Source organism: Oxyura jamaicensis, chromosome 14, assembly GCF_011077185.1.
Source record: "Oxyura jamaicensis isolate SHBP4307 breed ruddy duck chromosome 14, BPBGC_Ojam_1.0, whole genome shotgun sequence".
Taxonomy (NCBI): Eukaryota; Metazoa; Chordata; class Aves; order Anseriformes; family Anatidae; genus Oxyura; species Oxyura jamaicensis.
Window position 1 is genome coordinate 17,046,184 of NC_048906.1, and position 18,470 is coordinate 17,064,653.

The 18,470-nt window shown below is 41.6% G+C and overlaps 1 protein-coding gene across 1 annotated transcript in view; it reads right to left on the minus strand.

The window, feature by feature from the left end:
* The window catches only part of LOC118174475, an 84,223-nt gene that overhangs the window by 15,368 nt on the left and 50,385 nt on the right, over positions 1 to 18,470 (minus strand). Inside the window, 8 exon segments of the mRNA XM_035339827.1 lie at positions 2,172 to 2,367; positions 2,369 to 2,460; positions 11,125 to 11,288; positions 12,591 to 12,792; positions 14,500 to 14,786; positions 15,554 to 15,799; positions 16,490 to 16,671; positions 18,271 to 18,440. Of these exon segments, the coding sequence (XP_035195718.1) occupies positions 2,172 to 2,367; positions 2,369 to 2,460; positions 11,125 to 11,288; positions 12,591 to 12,792; positions 14,500 to 14,786; positions 15,554 to 15,799; positions 16,490 to 16,671; positions 18,271 to 18,440 (1,539 nt within the window).

Below are 18,470 nucleotides of genomic sequence, written 5' to 3' on the forward strand. Positions count from 1 at the left end.
CATTTTACACATTTTCTCTTTCCATTATTCTGAAAAAAAAAAAATTAATATTCAGCCAAGATACTGTATTTCAGACATATATATAAGTTGGCATAGTTAGTTACAATATGTATTTCATTACCTTTGGTTATACAGTAACCTGTGGTGTTACTGAAAACAAAATACTATGCCCTGAAAAATACTCCCAACAAGTATATGGTCTGCTCGTATTCCATAGTCACAGCATTTTATACATCTGAGAAGGATAGTCTGACTCCTACTTGAATTCTTTGGCTTGCTTAATACTGTCTTAAAAAAATAAAAATAAAAAAATCCACAGACTTCATAGTTCCTGTAATTCCCCACACACATATCTTCTGTGGGCTGCTGTACCTGGTCCTTCTCCTTCCAAATGACAGTCAGGTCATCCCAGTGACTGCGTTTTGAATGCTTCATATACAACTACACCCTCACATGCCACGGGAAAGTAATGGAGAAAGGATGGAAAAGCTCCACTACAAGGGAAAAAAAAAAAAAAACCACCAACAATAAAAACACAAGTAAGTTTTCCTCACCATAAATCATGACTGTTATGACTGTTTACTTTCTGATAAAGAAGAAGGTACATGATATGCTCTCCCACAGGGAACGGGGAAACAATTGGTTCACAGAGAAAACATGGTCTTGGGTCACGCACATGCATGCACCCTTACCCAACAGCCATAGTGACTTTAGTGTGCTGATTTCTGCAGAATACAGAAAAAAAATAAGGGAAATGAAGAGTCTTCTATTTACCAGCAAATCAGTAATTATCCATAATCATCAGAAGATTGATATCTACACCCAAATCAACTTCCCGCAGTAACAGCCAGGAACGTCATCTTTATGGAGCTGAGATGACTTTACCATTATGTAACAGTTTACAATTCTCAAACAAGTAAGTGCAGTTATTTTCTCTATTTTCAGTTAACACAGCCTCAGCATACAGATTTAGCATCTCAAGGTAGTGGCCTGTATCACCAGTGCTCCCTGTAGCAATCCAGTGCATTGGGGTAACGGAATTCACTACAGTTTCTGATGAAAGCCTTAGAAGCGTGTGACAATAAAGCAACAAAAAAATAGAATTTTATCCGAGGAGAAAAAGAAACACATGAAGAAGAATAAACAAAAATGAACTCAAAATGCTTCAACTCTACAAATGCAAGAGAGTACTTGGCCAGCTTTCAGAAAAAAATGTTATCTGCAGGATATGCCTCTGGTGTGGTCATTATATGCCACATCTGAGATGTTGGTCACCTTGAAATGTTTTCCTTCTCTCAGTTGTGAAAGACTTGCATTTATATACTAACTTCAGAGTGAGCAACCCTCACCACTGGATAACTGGGCATTTGAGGCTGAATGTTCCTCAAGCATGTCTGTGCAAGTCCGTGTGTACACATGTAATGACAACCTCACAGAGTTGTAAGACTACAGATCCTATAAAGTTTCTCCTCAGCACCTTGATTTCTCTAGGAAGGAAATTTATATGTTTCTTTTCCAGTACTTTTCAACTGTATCCTTAAGTCGTAAAACTACAGAAACAAGACCCTGATTTACACTGCAGAGTGTACTGCTGCTCACACTACGTCCATCACACTTCTCCATCTCTCCCACCAAGGTTGCTTGTGCTTGTGAAGAATGAGGCATTCACTGGCACACAATTAAGGAGCTATTATATTCAAAATGGAACCATTAGGAGGAAGAGAGGGAGAGCCCCACACCTAAACAGGGATTTCTAGTTCAAATCACTACTATGAATGAGGCAGAATGCAGATGCAAACCTCAATCAGCCATCTCCCAGCTATGTATCCTAGTGCCCTGGCTAGAAAGAACATAGCTGCAATATTTTAACACTCTTCCCTGTTTACAAATGGTATCTAGGTCTGTTTATGTCTCCAATACTAGTTCCTTTGTTTTTGTTCTTCATTAAATATTTAAAATATTCAAAAGCAAATATAAGATCAAATGTTTCATTTAATTCAGAGCACTTCTAAAATTTATTGTAAAATAGCAATAGACAGTTGTATTTGTTGATGACTTTTCAGTCTGGCTAAACTTTTTCCTGGCACTACTAAAGGTTATTGAAGTTTCACATGCTTCACAAAGCAGAAATATGGCTCTGAGGTGGACGTTTCTAACAGCCAAACTTCTCAAGAATTTGAAGCAAATAAGATCTTGTAAGGCCTGGACTGAGACAATTTGAATATGGATTTTAGAATCAGGTTTATATGACTTAGTTTATTGTATAGTCTGCTATCAACAAAAGAATTTAGAAACCTACTCTGAATGTCATGACCTCCATGTAACTTCGGAAAGAGTCCAGTGTAAGTGCTTGTTATCTTTACCTCTGCCATCCCACAGAGCAATTTGCCTCAGCATACGTGTTCTATTGCCTTTTTGGTAAACTGTCATGAACACAAGCTGCACTGGAAGACTTTTTAACTAAAAATAAGAGGACAAACATTAAATCCCAAGTTCTCTGAAAAGTTAAAAACCTATTGGAGTTAATAGTTTATATCCAAAATTACCTGTTTAGAATCTAGCTTTAGAAATGTGTCTGTAAAAGGTCTAGCACAATGATACCATAATGCCTGATCACTCCTTTTATTACCTGTATAATAAAAAAAAAAATAGCAATAGTTCAGTTTTTAATATATGATTTTTCTTATTTCCTAGGTATCTGTGTATTAGCATACTCTGTGTATAGGAGCACACAAATATCAAACCAAACAACAATTTATACAATTTGTCATCCAGGCAAGCTAATCCAGCCATTCATGTTTTTGTTTCCTCATGCTACTGAAGAAATCAAGGGCAAAGCACCTCATAGCAACTGGAGCTGTATTTGTCCTTCATGGTTTGGCAGCCAGCATCCTCACTGCCATGCTCTAGAAATAAGAAGCTTGCCTTTTGCTATTTGAATTGATGGTACTAACCTGGGACATTGTCTGTATTATTTCAATGACATTAGTGTAGCTGGTTCCAGTGAGTTATCTTAGCTATAGCATTGAAATCCCTTTTTTCCATACTGAGGTAGAATTTGCCTTTTGCTTCACTCATGCCAGAATTTACCTTTTAAAGTTCCCCCTTTAGAGAGAGAGAGATGAGTACTGTGCTCACATTCTTGTCACAGCATATTATGTTATGGTCGTCCTCAAGACCTTAGAGAGATCTGACTTGTCAATTTCCCTTATGTTCACATTGTAGAAGACAGGTACAAAATAGCGTATACTGAATAACATGCATACGAACTTTGTTTGCATGTGACCAGTTATTTCAGGAGTAACAGTGTTTTGCATTTGACTTCTCCCTTTTCTTGATAGCCAGAATAATTAAAAAATATTCTGGGGGAGATTCTGTCAGAAGTCATAATTTATGCAGATGCACAGAAGCGAGTCAAATGGAACAAAGACTTTCCATTAGGACTGCTGGCATATCACAGAATCACAGAATCACAGAATAGTCTCGGTTGGAAGAGACCTCCAAGATCACCGAGTCCAACCACTGACCTAATGCTAACAAGTCCTCCACTAAACTCTAAGCTCTACATCTAAACGTCTTTTAAAGACCTCCAGGGATGGTGACTCAACCACTTCCCTGGGCAGCCTATTCCAGTGACTAACAACCCGTTCAGTAAAGACGTTCTTCCTAATATCCAACCTAAACCTCCCCTGGCACAACTTTAGCCCGTTCCCCCTCGTCCTGTCACCAGGCACATGGGAGAATAGACCAACCGCCACCTCGCTACAGCCTCCTTTCAGGTACCTGTAGAGTGCAATAAGGTCACCCCTGAGCCTCCTCTTCTCCAGGCTAAACAGTCCCAGCTCCCTCAGCCGCTCCTCCGAAGACTTATTCTCCAGACCCTTCACCAGCTTCATTGCCCTTCTCTGGACTCACTCGAGCACCTCCATGTCCTTCTTGTAGCGAGGGGCCCAAAACTGAACGCAGTACTCGAGGGGTGGCCTCACCAGAGCCGAGTACAGGGGGACAATCACTTCCCTGGACCTGCTGGCCACGCTGTTTCTTATGCAAGCCAGGATGCTGCTGGCCTTCTTGGCCGCCTGAGCACACTGCTGGCTCATATTCAGCCGACTGTCAACCACTACTCCCAGGTCCTTCTCTGCCAGGCAGCTTTCTAACCACTCATCTCCCACCTGTAGCTCTGTTTGGGGTTGTTGGGCCCCAGGTGCAGGACCCGGCACTTGGCCTTGTTGAACTTCATACCGTTGGCCTCGGCCCATCGGTCCAGCCTATCCAGATCCTCCTGCAGAGCCTTCCTACCCTCGAGCCGATCGACACATGCACCTAACTTGGTGTCATCTGCAAACTTGCTGAGAGTGCACTCGATCCCCTCGCCCAGATCATCGATGAAGATGTTAAAGAGGACTGGTCCCAGTACCGAGCCCTGGGGGACTCCACTAGTGACCGGCCTCCAACTGGATTTGACTCCATTCACCACAACTCTCTGGGCCCAGCCATCCAGCCAGCTCTTAACCCAATGAAGTGTACGCCAGTCCAAGCCATGAGCAGCCAGTTTCCTGAGGAGAATGCTGTGGGGAACGGTGTCAAATGCCTTACTGAAGACAAGGTAGACCACGTCCACAGCCTTTCCCTCATCCACTAAGCGTGTCACCTTGTCATAGAAGGAGATCAGGTTCGTCAAGCAGGACCTGCCCTTCATAAACCCATGCTGACTGGGCCTGATTGCCTGCTTGCCCTGCAAGTGCCGCATGATGACACCCCAGATAATCTGCTCCATGAGCTTCCCTGACACTGATGTTAAACTAACAGGCCTATAGTTCCCCAGGTCTACCCTCCAGCCCTTCTTGTAGATGGGCGTCACGTTTACTAGCCGCCAGTCAAGTGGGACCTCACCCGATAGCCAGGACTGCCGATAAATGATGGAAAGCGGCTTGGCCAGCTCCTCCGCCAGTTCTCTCAGTACCCTCGGGTGGATCCCATCCGGCCCCATCGACTTGCGTACATCCAAATGCTGTAGCAGGTCGCCAACCATTTCCTCGTGGATTGTGGGGGCCACATTCTGCTCCCCATCCCCTTCCACCAGCTCAGGGTACTGGGCGTCCAGAGAACAACTGGTTTTGCTGTTAAAGACTGAGGCAAAGAAGGCGTTAAGCACCTCAGCGTTTTCCTCATCTCTGATTACTAAGTTTCCCCCCGCATCCAGTAAAGGGTGGAGATTCTCCTTAGTCCTCCTTTTTGTGTTGATGTATTTATAAAAACATTTTTTGTTGTCCTTAACAGCAGTGGCCAGATTGAGCTCCAGATGAGCTTTGGCCTTTCTGATTTTGTCCCTGCACCGCCTCGCAACATCCTTGTAGTCCCCCTGAGTGGCCCGCCCTCTTTTCCAATGATTATAAACCCTCTTTTTTTTCCTAAGCTCGAGCCACAGCTCTCTGCTCAGCCAGGCCGGTCTTCTTCCGCGCCAGCTCATCTTTGGGCATGTGAGGACAGGCTGCTCCTGAGCCATTAAGATTTCTTTCTTGAAGAGTGCCCAGCCCTCCTGGGCTCCTGTGTCTTTCAGAACCACCTCCCAAGGGACTCTGCCAACCAGTGTCTTGAACAGCTCAAAGTCAGCCCTCTGGAAGTCCAAGACAGCGGTTTTACTGATCCCCTTCCTGACTTCGCCAAATATCGAGAACTCTACCATTTTGTGGTCACTCTGCCCAAGACAGCCCCCGACCAGCACGTCTCCCACCAGTCCTTCTCTGTTAGTGAACAGAAGGTCTAGCGGGGCACCTCCCCTGGTAGGATCGCCAACCAGCTGCGTCAGGAAGTTATCTTCCACGCTTTCCAGAAACCTCCTGGACTGCTTTCTCTGGGCTGTGTTGTGTTTCCAGGATATGTCTGGGAGGTTAAAGTCCCCCACAAGAATAAGCGCTGACGATTTCGCAACTTCTGCCAGCTGCCTGTAGAACTCCTCATCCGTCCCCTCATCCTGGTTTGACAGTCTATAACAGACCCCCATCAGGATTCTTCCCTTGTTGGCCTTTCTGCTGATCCTAACCCATAGTGACTCCACCTTGTCATTCCCAGCCTCAAGTTCGATGACGTCAAAACACTCTCTAATATAGAGAACCACTCCACCACCCCTTCCATGCTGCCTGTCCCTTCTGAAGAGCCTATAGCCAGACATTGCAGCACTCCAGTCATGAGAGAGGTCCCACCACGTTTCCGTGATGGCAACCAAGTCATAGCCTGCCTGCTGCGCAATGTCTTCCAGCTCCTCCTGCTTGTTGCCCATGCTGCGTGCATTAGTGTACATGCACTTCAGCTGGGCCTTAGCCTTCTCCCCCAGCCTTGCCATTGTTCCCCCTGGCACACCTCCAACAGGCTTTGTTTCATCCCCACCCCCCTTCTCACCTAGTTTAAAGCCCTCTCAATGAGCCCTGCCAGCTCCTGGGCCAGGATCCGTTTTCCCCTTGCGGACAGTTGGGCCCCATCTGCGGCCAACAGGCCAGGTGCCGAGTAGAGCGCCCCGTGGTCAAAGAACCCAAAACTTCTGTGTTGGCACCAGCCTCTGAGCCACGTGTTTATCAGGTGGGCTTTTCGTGTCCTCTCTGAACCCCTCCCTGTCACTGTAGGGATGGATGAAAACACCACTTAATCATCTTCCCCAGGGGGAGTCTTTAGCATTTCAGGATAAAGCTGTAGATACGCCACCAGCTGTGGGAGAAAGAAAATACACTAGAGTAAGAGGTTTGTGGAGCTCCACCTGTTTCATCAAAAAAAGAAGGAGAGGCAATTTTTTTTACAGCATAAGAAAGAGTGGAGGAGGCATAAACAAGAATCTAAGGCATTAGATTTAAAGTAGGCAAGGGTATGTTAAAAGTAAGGTTATTTGTCAACGGTGCAAATAGTAGCTATGAGTAGCTACACTCACAGAAATAAAGGAAGACATCTCTTTATCGTTTTGAATTAAGTCTAGAAAGCATCTAGAAGGCCTGTCTGGAAGATAATTTTTTTTCGGTCTGTCAAGTGACTGTGGTTAGGTTAGGTCACATATTGCGTGGAATCTATGGAGTGTGGTTTTTTATTTGCTTCCTTGTTGTTTTTTCTTCCCTGCAGATGACAATTAAAGAAGTCCTGACTGAAAATGAATTTGAAGGAGCTCTGAAGCTGACCTATGAACAAAACAGAAACTTCTCCTTTACCATTAGTAGGAAAAATGACCAGCAAGGGTAAAAGGGTCATTCTGAGCACTGTAAAAATGTCATTAGACCACTGTAATTCCATGGAAAAAATTACTGCTTTTTTTACCAAAGCACTCTGTAAATTTATGAAGAGCTGGAGATGCCCAGCCCTGCAGTTTGGGGCATGCTTGTCTTTTTGCCTGCCCCAGCAGCATCAAAGTGCAGCAGAGAGTGAAATAATGCAGGAAACTCAAGATGAGCAAGACAAGAACTTAGAAGTATGCCTTAACTTTATGCTGCTCTTCAAATCTTAAGTCATTCTAGCATAATTGAACCATGTAAAATAATGGAGACTCTCAGTTTTGTAATTTGTTATCAGTAGGGCTGTATCTGCTGTGCTTTATTTCCCACTTTTTTTCTTTTAAAAATTTAAAAGTTATTTCAAGAAATGAAGCATGAATAGAATATGCTGCAAAGTGTCTGATAATCGATGCCTAAATAGAAAAATTTGGTATAGCATATATATATAAAAGCACAACTGTAGGCTTTTGAGGTCATTTAAGAGGTGTAATATTTTGAGCTTTACAGTATTTCAGGTATTTCTAGACTAAGCTTCTAGTAAAAGAACTTTGTGCTGAAAAGTCTTGTAAGTTCTGTTAAAATGTCTAATAATGTTAAATTCTAAAGCTGGAAACCATGGCAATGCTTGCAAAGCGAGATTCCAAAATATATATATAATTTTAAAAGAGCTGATGCATTTACTATGACAGCCAAAGTAATTTTTGATCCAGCAGGCCACATTCTGTCCCTCAGATACATACACAGGTTTTTCACTGAGGTCTGAGATGGCACTGCTCTTTTGTTTCCTTTCCCTTTGTATGAATATAGCAAAAAATGTGAGCTGGGTAAACTTTCAGTGGAAGGTACTGCAATTTTAAACTCTAACAGCTGTGGTACACTCAGAGACCACTCAGCTGAACTTGTGCTGTCAGTGCAAGTGGACTTTCTGAAATACTGTTGAACAAAAGTCCGTTTCTTCCCTTTAGTGAAGAATTGAATATGAAAGCACTCCAGAATCTTCCCTTCTTTCTACAGTACTTCCCCAGTGCAACAGAACTATCTACTAAGGTAACTATGTGCAAGTTATCTATCACACATCACCACAAACTAGACTTACCTAGTATTTTCGGAGTCTAGCTCTATTATTTCTAGTGCTACTATCTCTTCTGGCCTTCTTGTTGCTGAGGACGTTGATGTTTTCAAAGATATCTCCACCCTTTACTGGATGCGGGGGGAAACTTAGTAATCAGAGATGAGGAAAACGCTGAGGTGCTTAACGCCTTCTTTGCCTCAGTCTTTAACAGCAAAACCAGTTGTTCTCTGGACGCCCAGTACCCTGAGCTGGTGGAAGGGGATGGGGAGCAGAATGTGGCCCCCACAATCCACGAGGAAATGGTTGGCGACCTGCTACAGCATTTGGATGTACGCAAGTCGATGGGGCCGGATGGGATCCACCCGAGGGTACTGAGAGAACTGGCGGAGGAGCTGGCCAAGCCGCTTTCCATCATTTATCGGCAGTCCTGGCTATCGGGTGAGGTCCCACTTGACTGGCGGCTAGTAAACGTGACGCCCATCTACAAGAAGGGCTGGAGGGTAGACCTGGGGAACTATAGGCCTGTTAGTTTAACATCAGTGTCAGGGAAGCTCATGGAGCAGATTATCTGGGGTGTCATCATGCGGCACTTGCAGGGCAAGCAGGCAATCAGGCCCAGTCAGCATGGGTTTATGAAGGGCAGGTCCTGCTTGACGAACCTGATCTCCTTCTATGACAAGGTGACACGCTTAGTGGATGAGGGAAAGGCTGTGGACGTGGTCTACCTTGTCTTCAGTAAGGCATTTGACACCGTTCCCCACAGCATTCTCCTCAGGAAACTGGCTGCTCATGGCTTGGACTGGCGTACACTTCATTGGGTTAAGAGCTGGCTGGATGGCTGGGCCCAGAGAGTTGTGGTGAATGGAGTCAAATCCAGTTGGAGGCCGGTCACTAGTGGAGTCCCCCAGGGCTCGGTACTGGGACCAGTCCTCTTTAACATCTTCATCGATGATCTGGGCGAGGGGATCGAGTGCACTCTCAGCAAGTTTGCAGATGACACCAAGTTAGGTGCATGTGTCGATCGGCTCGAGGGTAGGAAGGCTCTGCAGGAGGATCTGGATAGGCTGGACCGATGGGCCGAGGCCAACGGTATGAAGTTCAACAAGGCCAAGTGCCGGGTCCTGCACCTGGGGCCCAACAACCCCAAACAGAGCTACAGGCTGGGAGATGAGTGGTTAGAAAGCTGCCTGGCAGAGAAGGACCTGGGAGTAGTGGTTGACAGTCGGCTGAATATGAGCCAGCAGTGTGCTCAGGCGGCCAAGAAGGCCAGCAGCATCCTGGCTTGCATAAGAAACAGCGTGGCCAGCAGGTCCAGGGAAGTGATTGTCCCCCTGTACTCGGCTCTGGTGAGGCCACCCCTCGAGTACTGCGTTCAGTTTTGGGCCCCTCGCTACAAGAAGGACATGGAGGTGCTTGAGTGAGTCCAGAGAAGGGCAACGAAGCTGGTGAAGGGTCTGGAGAATAAGTCTTCGGAGGAGCGGCTGAGGGAGCTGGGACTGTTTAGCCTGGAGAAGAGGAGGCTCAGGGGTGACCTTATTGCACTCTACAGGTACCTGAAAGGAGGCTGTAGCGAGGTGGCGGTTGGTCTATTCTCCCATGTGCCTGGTGACAGGACGAGGGGGAACGGGCTAAAGTTGTGCCAGGGGAGGTTTAGGTTGGATATTAGGAAGAACGTCTTTACTGAACGGGTTGTTAGTCACTGGAATAGGCTGCCCAGGGAAGTGGTTGAGTCACCATCCCTGGAGGTCTTTAAAAGACGTTTAGATGTAGAGCTTAGGGATATGGTTTAGTGGAAGATTTGTTAGCGTTACGTCGGAGGTTGGACTCGGTGATCTTGGAGGTCCCTTCCAACCGAGACTATTATGTGATTCTGTGATTACTGTCTCTCACTTAAATATCAACACAAGTCGTGTTTGCCAAAGTGTGCGGAAATAATAATTTCTGAAGTCCCTTGATTACACTTGTACCTTACACATGAATAAGGCACTTAATGAAATAACTTCTCTGTTATTCTTTTTTTTTCACTCAAACATTTAGAAGATAAAAGACATTTCACTAATGATCAAAGTGGGATAAACAGGGGATGCATCTAACACCTTTTAATAAAAATGTTGGCATTAAATACACATTTCAAACACTGACACTTTATATGCAGGTTTAATATTGATACAACATTTATTTTCAGAAGAGTCTACTTTAATCTTGTATCCTAGCTACATATCCTCTTATTAGAAGAGAAGGTGACGGGTGGATGACTTGGATGTGCTATTCTGTACACTACCCACCAAAAGGCAAGGAGACATTTCAAATAACAGCTCTCCCAGAGGATGAACAGGAACAGCCTTTGTTGATCCTGTCAGGTAGTTTGGAATAAAAATCTATTTCTGTTCATTAAACTTTGTGCTTTGAGCAACAATAAAATATTTTAGGTATTTGTGCTACAGATGGTTTAACGGAGCTCAGGACTTCTCTATGTAAAATAGTTGCTACTACTGCTAAAGCTCCTACTTTATCAACCCAAATCAGCTAGGAAGTGACAGTAAACAAGTGCCTGCCTGAAATGATTGAATCCTGAAATCAGTGATTTCAGGTACCTGCTGAGTTTCTTTAGAAAGAGAGCATTAGATTTGTATTTAAGATAACAAAGAATTCTGATACATTGGACCAAGTTGTCTCTCATCTGCACCTTATATAAACCTGGAGTAATTTCACTGAGTCTGTTGGAGGTGCTCTGGATTCATGCTAGTGCAACTTAACTGACAGGTCTAATCAAAGTACAACAAAAGATCTATGGTTTATTACCTGAAGGAAGTAGGGGAGTCCTAGATGATGACGTGATATTGAATGTTTCACCTCTGCCATGAATTCAAATAAACCATAGAGCTCAAAGCCAGTATCAACATCCATATTCATGGTTATATCTTTGTCATCATATTGGACTTCACAGATAGTCTTGGTTTTGTTTTCTAAATAAGCAATAACAAAATAGTGTCATTTTGAAGGGCTCATTTTCAAGGAATTTCAGTAGTGCCTGTATAAAATTAATGAATCCTGCTTTTGGATTGAGACACTCATCATGAAGAAGTCATCCATTTGTGACAACATAAGCTGCAGCCTGTGGGTTCGAGGAGTGAAGCAAAATTCAGAGGTTTTTGGATGTCCTTAAACTTATCCAGTCTTAACAGAGCATGTACCCATGTTCATGTATTAAGTGACAAGTCAGTTCCAAACAGTAATGCATTTTTGTGACTAGAATTGACTGCCTTATACAACCAAGCATTGGCACGTAGTGCCACTTGGCACGTAGTAGCCACTCCCTCTAGTGAAAAACTCTGAGCTGTTTTTATCTCCAGTGACTGAGTCTGAGCTACAGGAGGAACAACACTACTCACACACCACAACTTAAGACCTTTCTTCCATTTTGCTACCAGCTTTTAGGATTTGAAAAAGGAGAAAATACAAACTGCTAAGAAATAAAAATAAGATGAGAGATATGAAATCTCAAAAATCTTTAGGAGAAAATGAATTGCAGACATGCATGTAATCATACAGTCACCATTGGTGGCTGTCCCAAAAGCCTTTTGCTGTTGCTTTTTATTTATTTATTTATTTATTTCCAGAAAGGCTAACAACAGTATTGATCCAGTGCCTGCTGGCCTCGATAATTCCTACTTCTTGGTGCTCTATGGTTTTATTTACACAGTTGTCTGCCATCACCACCACAAGTATTCTCCTGTGTGGGCAGTGGAGTTACTTGATCAGAAGGGAAATCACCACGTGAGGAAAACAGTTAGGATTTACATCAGGGCACATTTTAAGGACAGACTGGCTTACACAGGATGGTTCTGTCAACAAATAAAATCCATTTTTAATTATTTTCAAAAACTGCTTAAAATTACATTGGAATTCACATTTTTGTGCTCTGTAGCTGTTTCTTTGTGTGGTCTGGACAATGAAGTTTCTTATTTTATGCAGCTAAGTATCCTGGGGATCACCAGCTTTACCAGGTGTTGTATCCCATGAGATGTTTCCTGGAATTAAAAAAACAAATGCAATATAACTAAAAATAGATGTGGTTTAAGAATGACAATTTTATTCACATACCAAAGCAAAAAAATAATAATAATCATTTAAAAAAAAAAAAAAGACCCTTTTAAAGTACAGAAAATATTAATCAGTTTGTAGCTGTTGAAGAAATAGTTTAAACATCCTCAAAGAGCTATTATTCAACAAGAATGCCACAAGGAACAGCAAGAACCTACCTCATTTCTGTAAATCGAGAATCAAACTGATTGCCCTAGGGTAGCCAGATGCCTGTAGCATCTCATTATTATGTACACTCTGGCAAAATATATCCATTTGGTGACCAACATAGTAAGAGTTTATTATGAATGTGATTGATGTTTCTCCAGCTGCAATATGCATATATCTTTCTTGAGTAACATTTATTCCTTGAAAAAACACATCTACCTAAAAAATAACATGTAGATATGTTTCTGAAATACCATTTAAATATTATTTAATTTTAAAACCAAAGACAAATGGAAATGAAAAGTCTCTTTAGTCTATACTTATTTTAAAAATCTATCCATTAGCAGAAAAAAAATCTTATCCTTTCAATAATTATCTATGACTTTCCCATAGCAAATCTGTTCAACTGAATGAGTCTCAAATCACTTAAGTCTACTTTATCAAGGTGGAAAAGTAGGGGCTGCATATAACTGGCCCTGGGCAAGCACCCTTTTGGATATATGCCCATTCTGATTTCATGACATTAATACTTTCGTCCTCCACCACATTTTACTTAGCAGTAAAAGGCATGTTTGCAAACAACTCTTAGGCTTTCTGTGGTGGCTTTGTTTGACAAAATTCACCCTCTCTTCTGACCTGCTAGCTTGTTCTCACGATGCAACTTCAAATAGTTGATACACAACAGAAAGCTAGATCAAATACACCACACAGCAGGATGTCTGCTTACCTGTAGTACACATGGAACTATGTTAATCAGTCCTCCCACATTGTGGTGAAGTGAAAGCGAAATTTCCATGGCACTGCCAGTGGTTTTCATCTCTATTTCAATTTTGAGCTGTTACGTTTCTATGGTGGTTGTTATCCCTGCAGCAATCTTTGTGGTGAAATTCTAAGCACAAAAGAAACCAAATAACATCCCAGCAACAACTGGCAAAGACAGAGTCTGTTTCATGGTGCTTAAACATGATAGCCTGTGTCAGGGCAGCAGCACTGGTAACATATTAGTACAAATTCTTGAACATGGCTTCATTTCAAAGAGATTTTCCTGTCATACTATACCTTCTGAATGCTGTGTGCCAATGATGCCTTCAGGCTTTAAAACATACTGAGAGTGTTCAATACACAGGAAGATTTAAGTCCTAAGGCATACCTGATGAAACCAGTGAAATTACTGGTCAGCAGGGCCAGGGGGATTGGTATAGAATTCTTCCTCTGCACAACTCTGTGGCTCACTGTACCACAGTGGCTGAACCCACCACAAATGTAAGTATAGTAGAGACTTGAGGCTTCCAGCATACATAAAAACAAGAAAAATATTTGAACTTTTTTATTTTTTTTTCTTTTATGGAAGGATAATCTGAGATACAAGAGAGCTATAACTTGTTCACAGATCTATAGCAGAAATGCAGATAGACAAAAGAGTAGACAAGCAACACTGTACCAGGAAACATGATCTGTGATGCTCCTGTGGATAGAAATTTCCAAATGGAAAGAAATGCTAAGAACTCTTCCAAAGGATAACATCAGAATTAAATAAATCCCAGTACAAGATGCAATGCAGTGCTAGATTTGTTGACAGTTACTTGATGGCTACATACATGAATGCCTCCCTGTTCACTTCCCAATTATAGGCAAAAAATAAAATTGAACAATGCTCCTTTTGTACAATACTCCTTGTAGTAGCAAGGCACTACACTGAAATGAGAAGTGAATGTAAAATCTCATTTAGTCTATATTCAGATCCAAAACACCAGGCAACAGGTACACCGTATGACAAGAAACCATACAGGCACCTTTGTTTCGCATATTAATTTAGTACATCTCAACAATGCAGATGTGTTTGGAATAATGTGCACAGGAATAAACTACAGTTATTAGAAATAGTTTTGCCAGAAATTAAATAATAATAGGCTGAACTTTTCTTACCTCATAATAGCCAGCTAATTCCACAATAAAAGGGATCCCATGTTTCTTTATCTTTGTGATGTTGTGCTTTAAGCTCACAGACAGATGGGATTTAGGAGGTTCTATGGACAGTCTGTGACCTCCAAACACAGCGGAAATTCTTTCACTGCCACTCTGTAGGACTACAGTAATGGTGTGATTTCCTGTTCCGTGTTCATATATCATGGTGAGAATGCCATCCAAGGGCAATCTTATTGACAGGGAAGGAAACAAAATCAACACTGCTGGGTTGTCATTGTACTGAAAAACTGTATTACAGATTAAGAAAGAGTTACCATTTTTCATAAAAAGAAACAGATTTTTCAAGTGCTATCCTCCACTTAGTTGCACTTTCAGATATTTATAGTAAGAAAGGACATTACCTACCATATAAAAATCATACTAAAAAAAAAGGATTATTAAAGTAAAATGTGGCATGCACTTTAGAAGTAAATGATTTTTTTTTTTTTTAATAAAGGATATCTCGCAATGTATATGATGTGCAACTCCAGTAATAATCTGTTAGAAAATTTCAAAACCAATTTATTCAGTACAAAGGGACAAAGACAATTCATCCTTTCAAAATCATTTCAGTTCATGAAAATTCTTGGCTTTGTTTAGTAAACAGCACTTGAAATAGTTTACTGGGTGATTTATTCAATGACATTCAATGTTTCAACTATTGCCCAAACCAACGCAGGCATAAAAATATTCTTAGAGGAATGGATAAGCATGCAGGAATACAGATGTACAAATGAGAAATAATTTACTCTGAAGCAGTTCAAATAGTTTTTAAATATTCTTTTACCCATATTATTGTATGCATGAAAAAGAATGTTACTAAATCAAGAGTGAATCAAACTTTATTCTGGTGTGAACAAATGCAACTCATCTACTTCTACAGATCTGCAGCCATTTAGACAAGCCCACATTTACATCTTGTTATATCATGCCATCAAGTCAGAGATTTCTTCATACCTGCATTTTTTAAAGAGCTGATATTATGTGTGAAAGTCCCAGTGACTCTATTGTGTCCATGACTCATGACTTTGGAAAAAATCTACAAAAAGGGCCTTCTCATCCATGTGGAAGCTAACTAGACCTCTTTTCATCTCTTTACTCAGCTCCAGGTGTACTTTCAGTTTTGCTTCCACTGGGATTGCCTGACTGCCATTCTGAAACATAGTGAAAGTGATACTGCGTATGGTGGTATTCCCAAACACATTTATGCTCCTGAGATGGAATCCATACAGTGCATTGTTGATCATCAAATTGATGTTACCTGTAATGAGCAGAAATGATTACTGGAGACAGGTGCCCTTTGGGACAGAAGTAAACAGGATTTGATGAACAACATCTTAACCATTTATTTTATACCAGGAGGAAGTAAATGAATTTCCATCAATTATAATAGATATCTTACCCGAATCCAGATAGCAAATCAGTTTACTCTTGAGAGAGTTTATCTACTACTAGAAGTGTCTCTGTTCAAAACAAATTACATAATGGTACTTCGGACAACCATTTCTTTTTATTCACCAAGTTCCTTGACCCTTTAGGCAACAGACTACACTGCAGTACTCTCAGAAGGAGACTGTGACCTATCATAAAGGCTACTCATATGCCTCCAAGCTAAACAATCCCTCTGGAACTTTGCAGTGATCAATTGCATCCATGAACCATTCAGAAGAGTAAGAGTCCCAAGTCTGTCTCCTTCTGTGTTTCAGAAGAACTGCATAGGAAGGATGCACTACTTCCATCAAATAACAAAAGTATGAAAATTATCAAACAAAAAAAATGCAACTGCATCTATGTGAGTTCACTCAGAAGTAGTTTCAACTCAACGACCAATAGTTCATTTTGCTTGTTAAATACTCTCTTCTGCATCAAATGCACTTCAGTAAGGAATATATTAAGAACCTTTCTTAGATAGCTGCAGAAAAACACAAAGTAAGAACATACCATCATGAACGTTGTTTGTGCTTTAGTAATCCATTCAGAGAAAGGAGATGAGGTATAGTCTTGAATCCAGAAAATGTGTGTTGGACTCTTCCATTTAGGGACAAGACAAAACCAACTTTCTGCTGTCTGGCTCCCATGAAATCCACATGAAGCCCACTCTCATTAAATTTTATCACAGAAGATATCAGAAGTCTAAAAAGACAGAAATAAAAACTGCCAGTAAGGTCCCATTATAATGCTTATTTCATGACCATCAACCCTATTCAAAGCAGGATTGACAAGAGTGGGGTGCTGTGGTCTGTGTAAGGTCAGGTTTTAAGTATCTCCAACAAAGGAGACTGCAGACTTTCTGGGCAATTTGCTCCAGTGTTGTGAATCCTGTGTTGTTAAGTCAGATGCATTGGAATAGTACATGATATTCACCAAATGTTTAAAAAAAAATACTCAATAAAGTTTCAAAGACTGGCAGATCAAAAAAGAATATAGAGTTGGACAGAATTAGATAGAGTTGGAAATTAATTAATCTCTGCCACAATGTGAAATCTCTCTTCAGTGCTGATTTAGAAACAGAATTATAAAGCTCATCATTGAGAATTCAGCATTACCAATAATTTGAAATGCCACTGTCCTGGTTTCAGCTAGGATAGAGTTAATTTTCCTCCTAGTAGCTGGTAGGGAGCTATGTTTTGGATTAGGATGAGAAGAGTGTTGATAATGCACTGATGTTTTAATTGCTGCAGAGCAGTGCTTACACTAAGCCAAGGACTTTTCAACTCCTCGCTCTGTCCTGCCAGTGGGCAGGCTGGGGTTGCAGCAGGAGCTGGGAGGGTACAGACTCAGGAGAGCTGACCCAAACTGGCCAAAGGGGTATTCCATACCATCTGGCATCATGAACATATATGAACAATATATTGGGGTGGCTGGCCTGGGTGGGGGGGGCGGCTGCTCGGGGATAGGCTGGGCATCAGTTAGCTAGTGGTGAGCAATTGCATTGTGCATCACTTGTTTCATACACTTTATTATTAGTAGTACCATTATTATTATTATTTTCCTGTCTTAATAAACTGTCTTAATCTCAGCCCACAGGCTTCACTTTCCCGTTTCTCTCCCCCATCCCAGAGAAGGAGGGGGGAGGGTGAGCCAACGGCTGTGTGGTGCTTAGCTGCCGGCTGGGTTAAACCACAACAGCCACCAACATCTGGGTTTGGTAAATGAACCAACAATCATTTCTTTGCATCTTAGCCCTGAGCTGAAGAGTGTTGGAGAAACATAGCACATCTTTTTAGGGAAATCTACTGGAAAAACAAGAAGCTCAGTTTTCAGTGTTTCAAGTACAAGACAGATGCAAAGTACAGATGCAAGTACAAGACAATATGCAAATTTCTGTCAAACTGTCCACTGAAATACCTGACTTTCTGGAATCAAGTAAACTACACAGTATACCATAAGGTGAGGCAATCCTATTTTCAGAGTGTTAGAGATCCTGCCTAAAAATTTGAACCCTCTTAAAAGACTGATAACAAGTAAAACCTTAACAAAAATCCACTTGTTGGATAGAATTGAACTACATGTCAGCAAAGTAATATTCATTTCATCGGTCAGTGACTGAAAACTGTATAGATTGAATTTTTTCTTTTATAAATTCTTAAAAAAAAAGAGTGTTTCACTAACAGGACTAATGCATGAAATAGCAGTGGCTTATACTGCAGCTTTATGAAGATAGTTACATTTAGATATTTATCACAGAAGACAGTTCAGCTCCTCTATTAACCAATATTCTGATTTCTCTACCTTGATGGAAACTTTTTGCACATGAGCTGGAGCTGTACTGATTCAGGGTTTGTAAGGATTGCCTGGTGGAGGAAAGCAGTCAGTTCAACACCTCTAGCATTCTTTCTATTTTCTTTGTTCATATCAACTTCCAGCATTAGCCCATCCTTTCCATTAGAAAAGAGAGCCATTTAGCTTGTTTTTGTCATAACTCTTCAGTG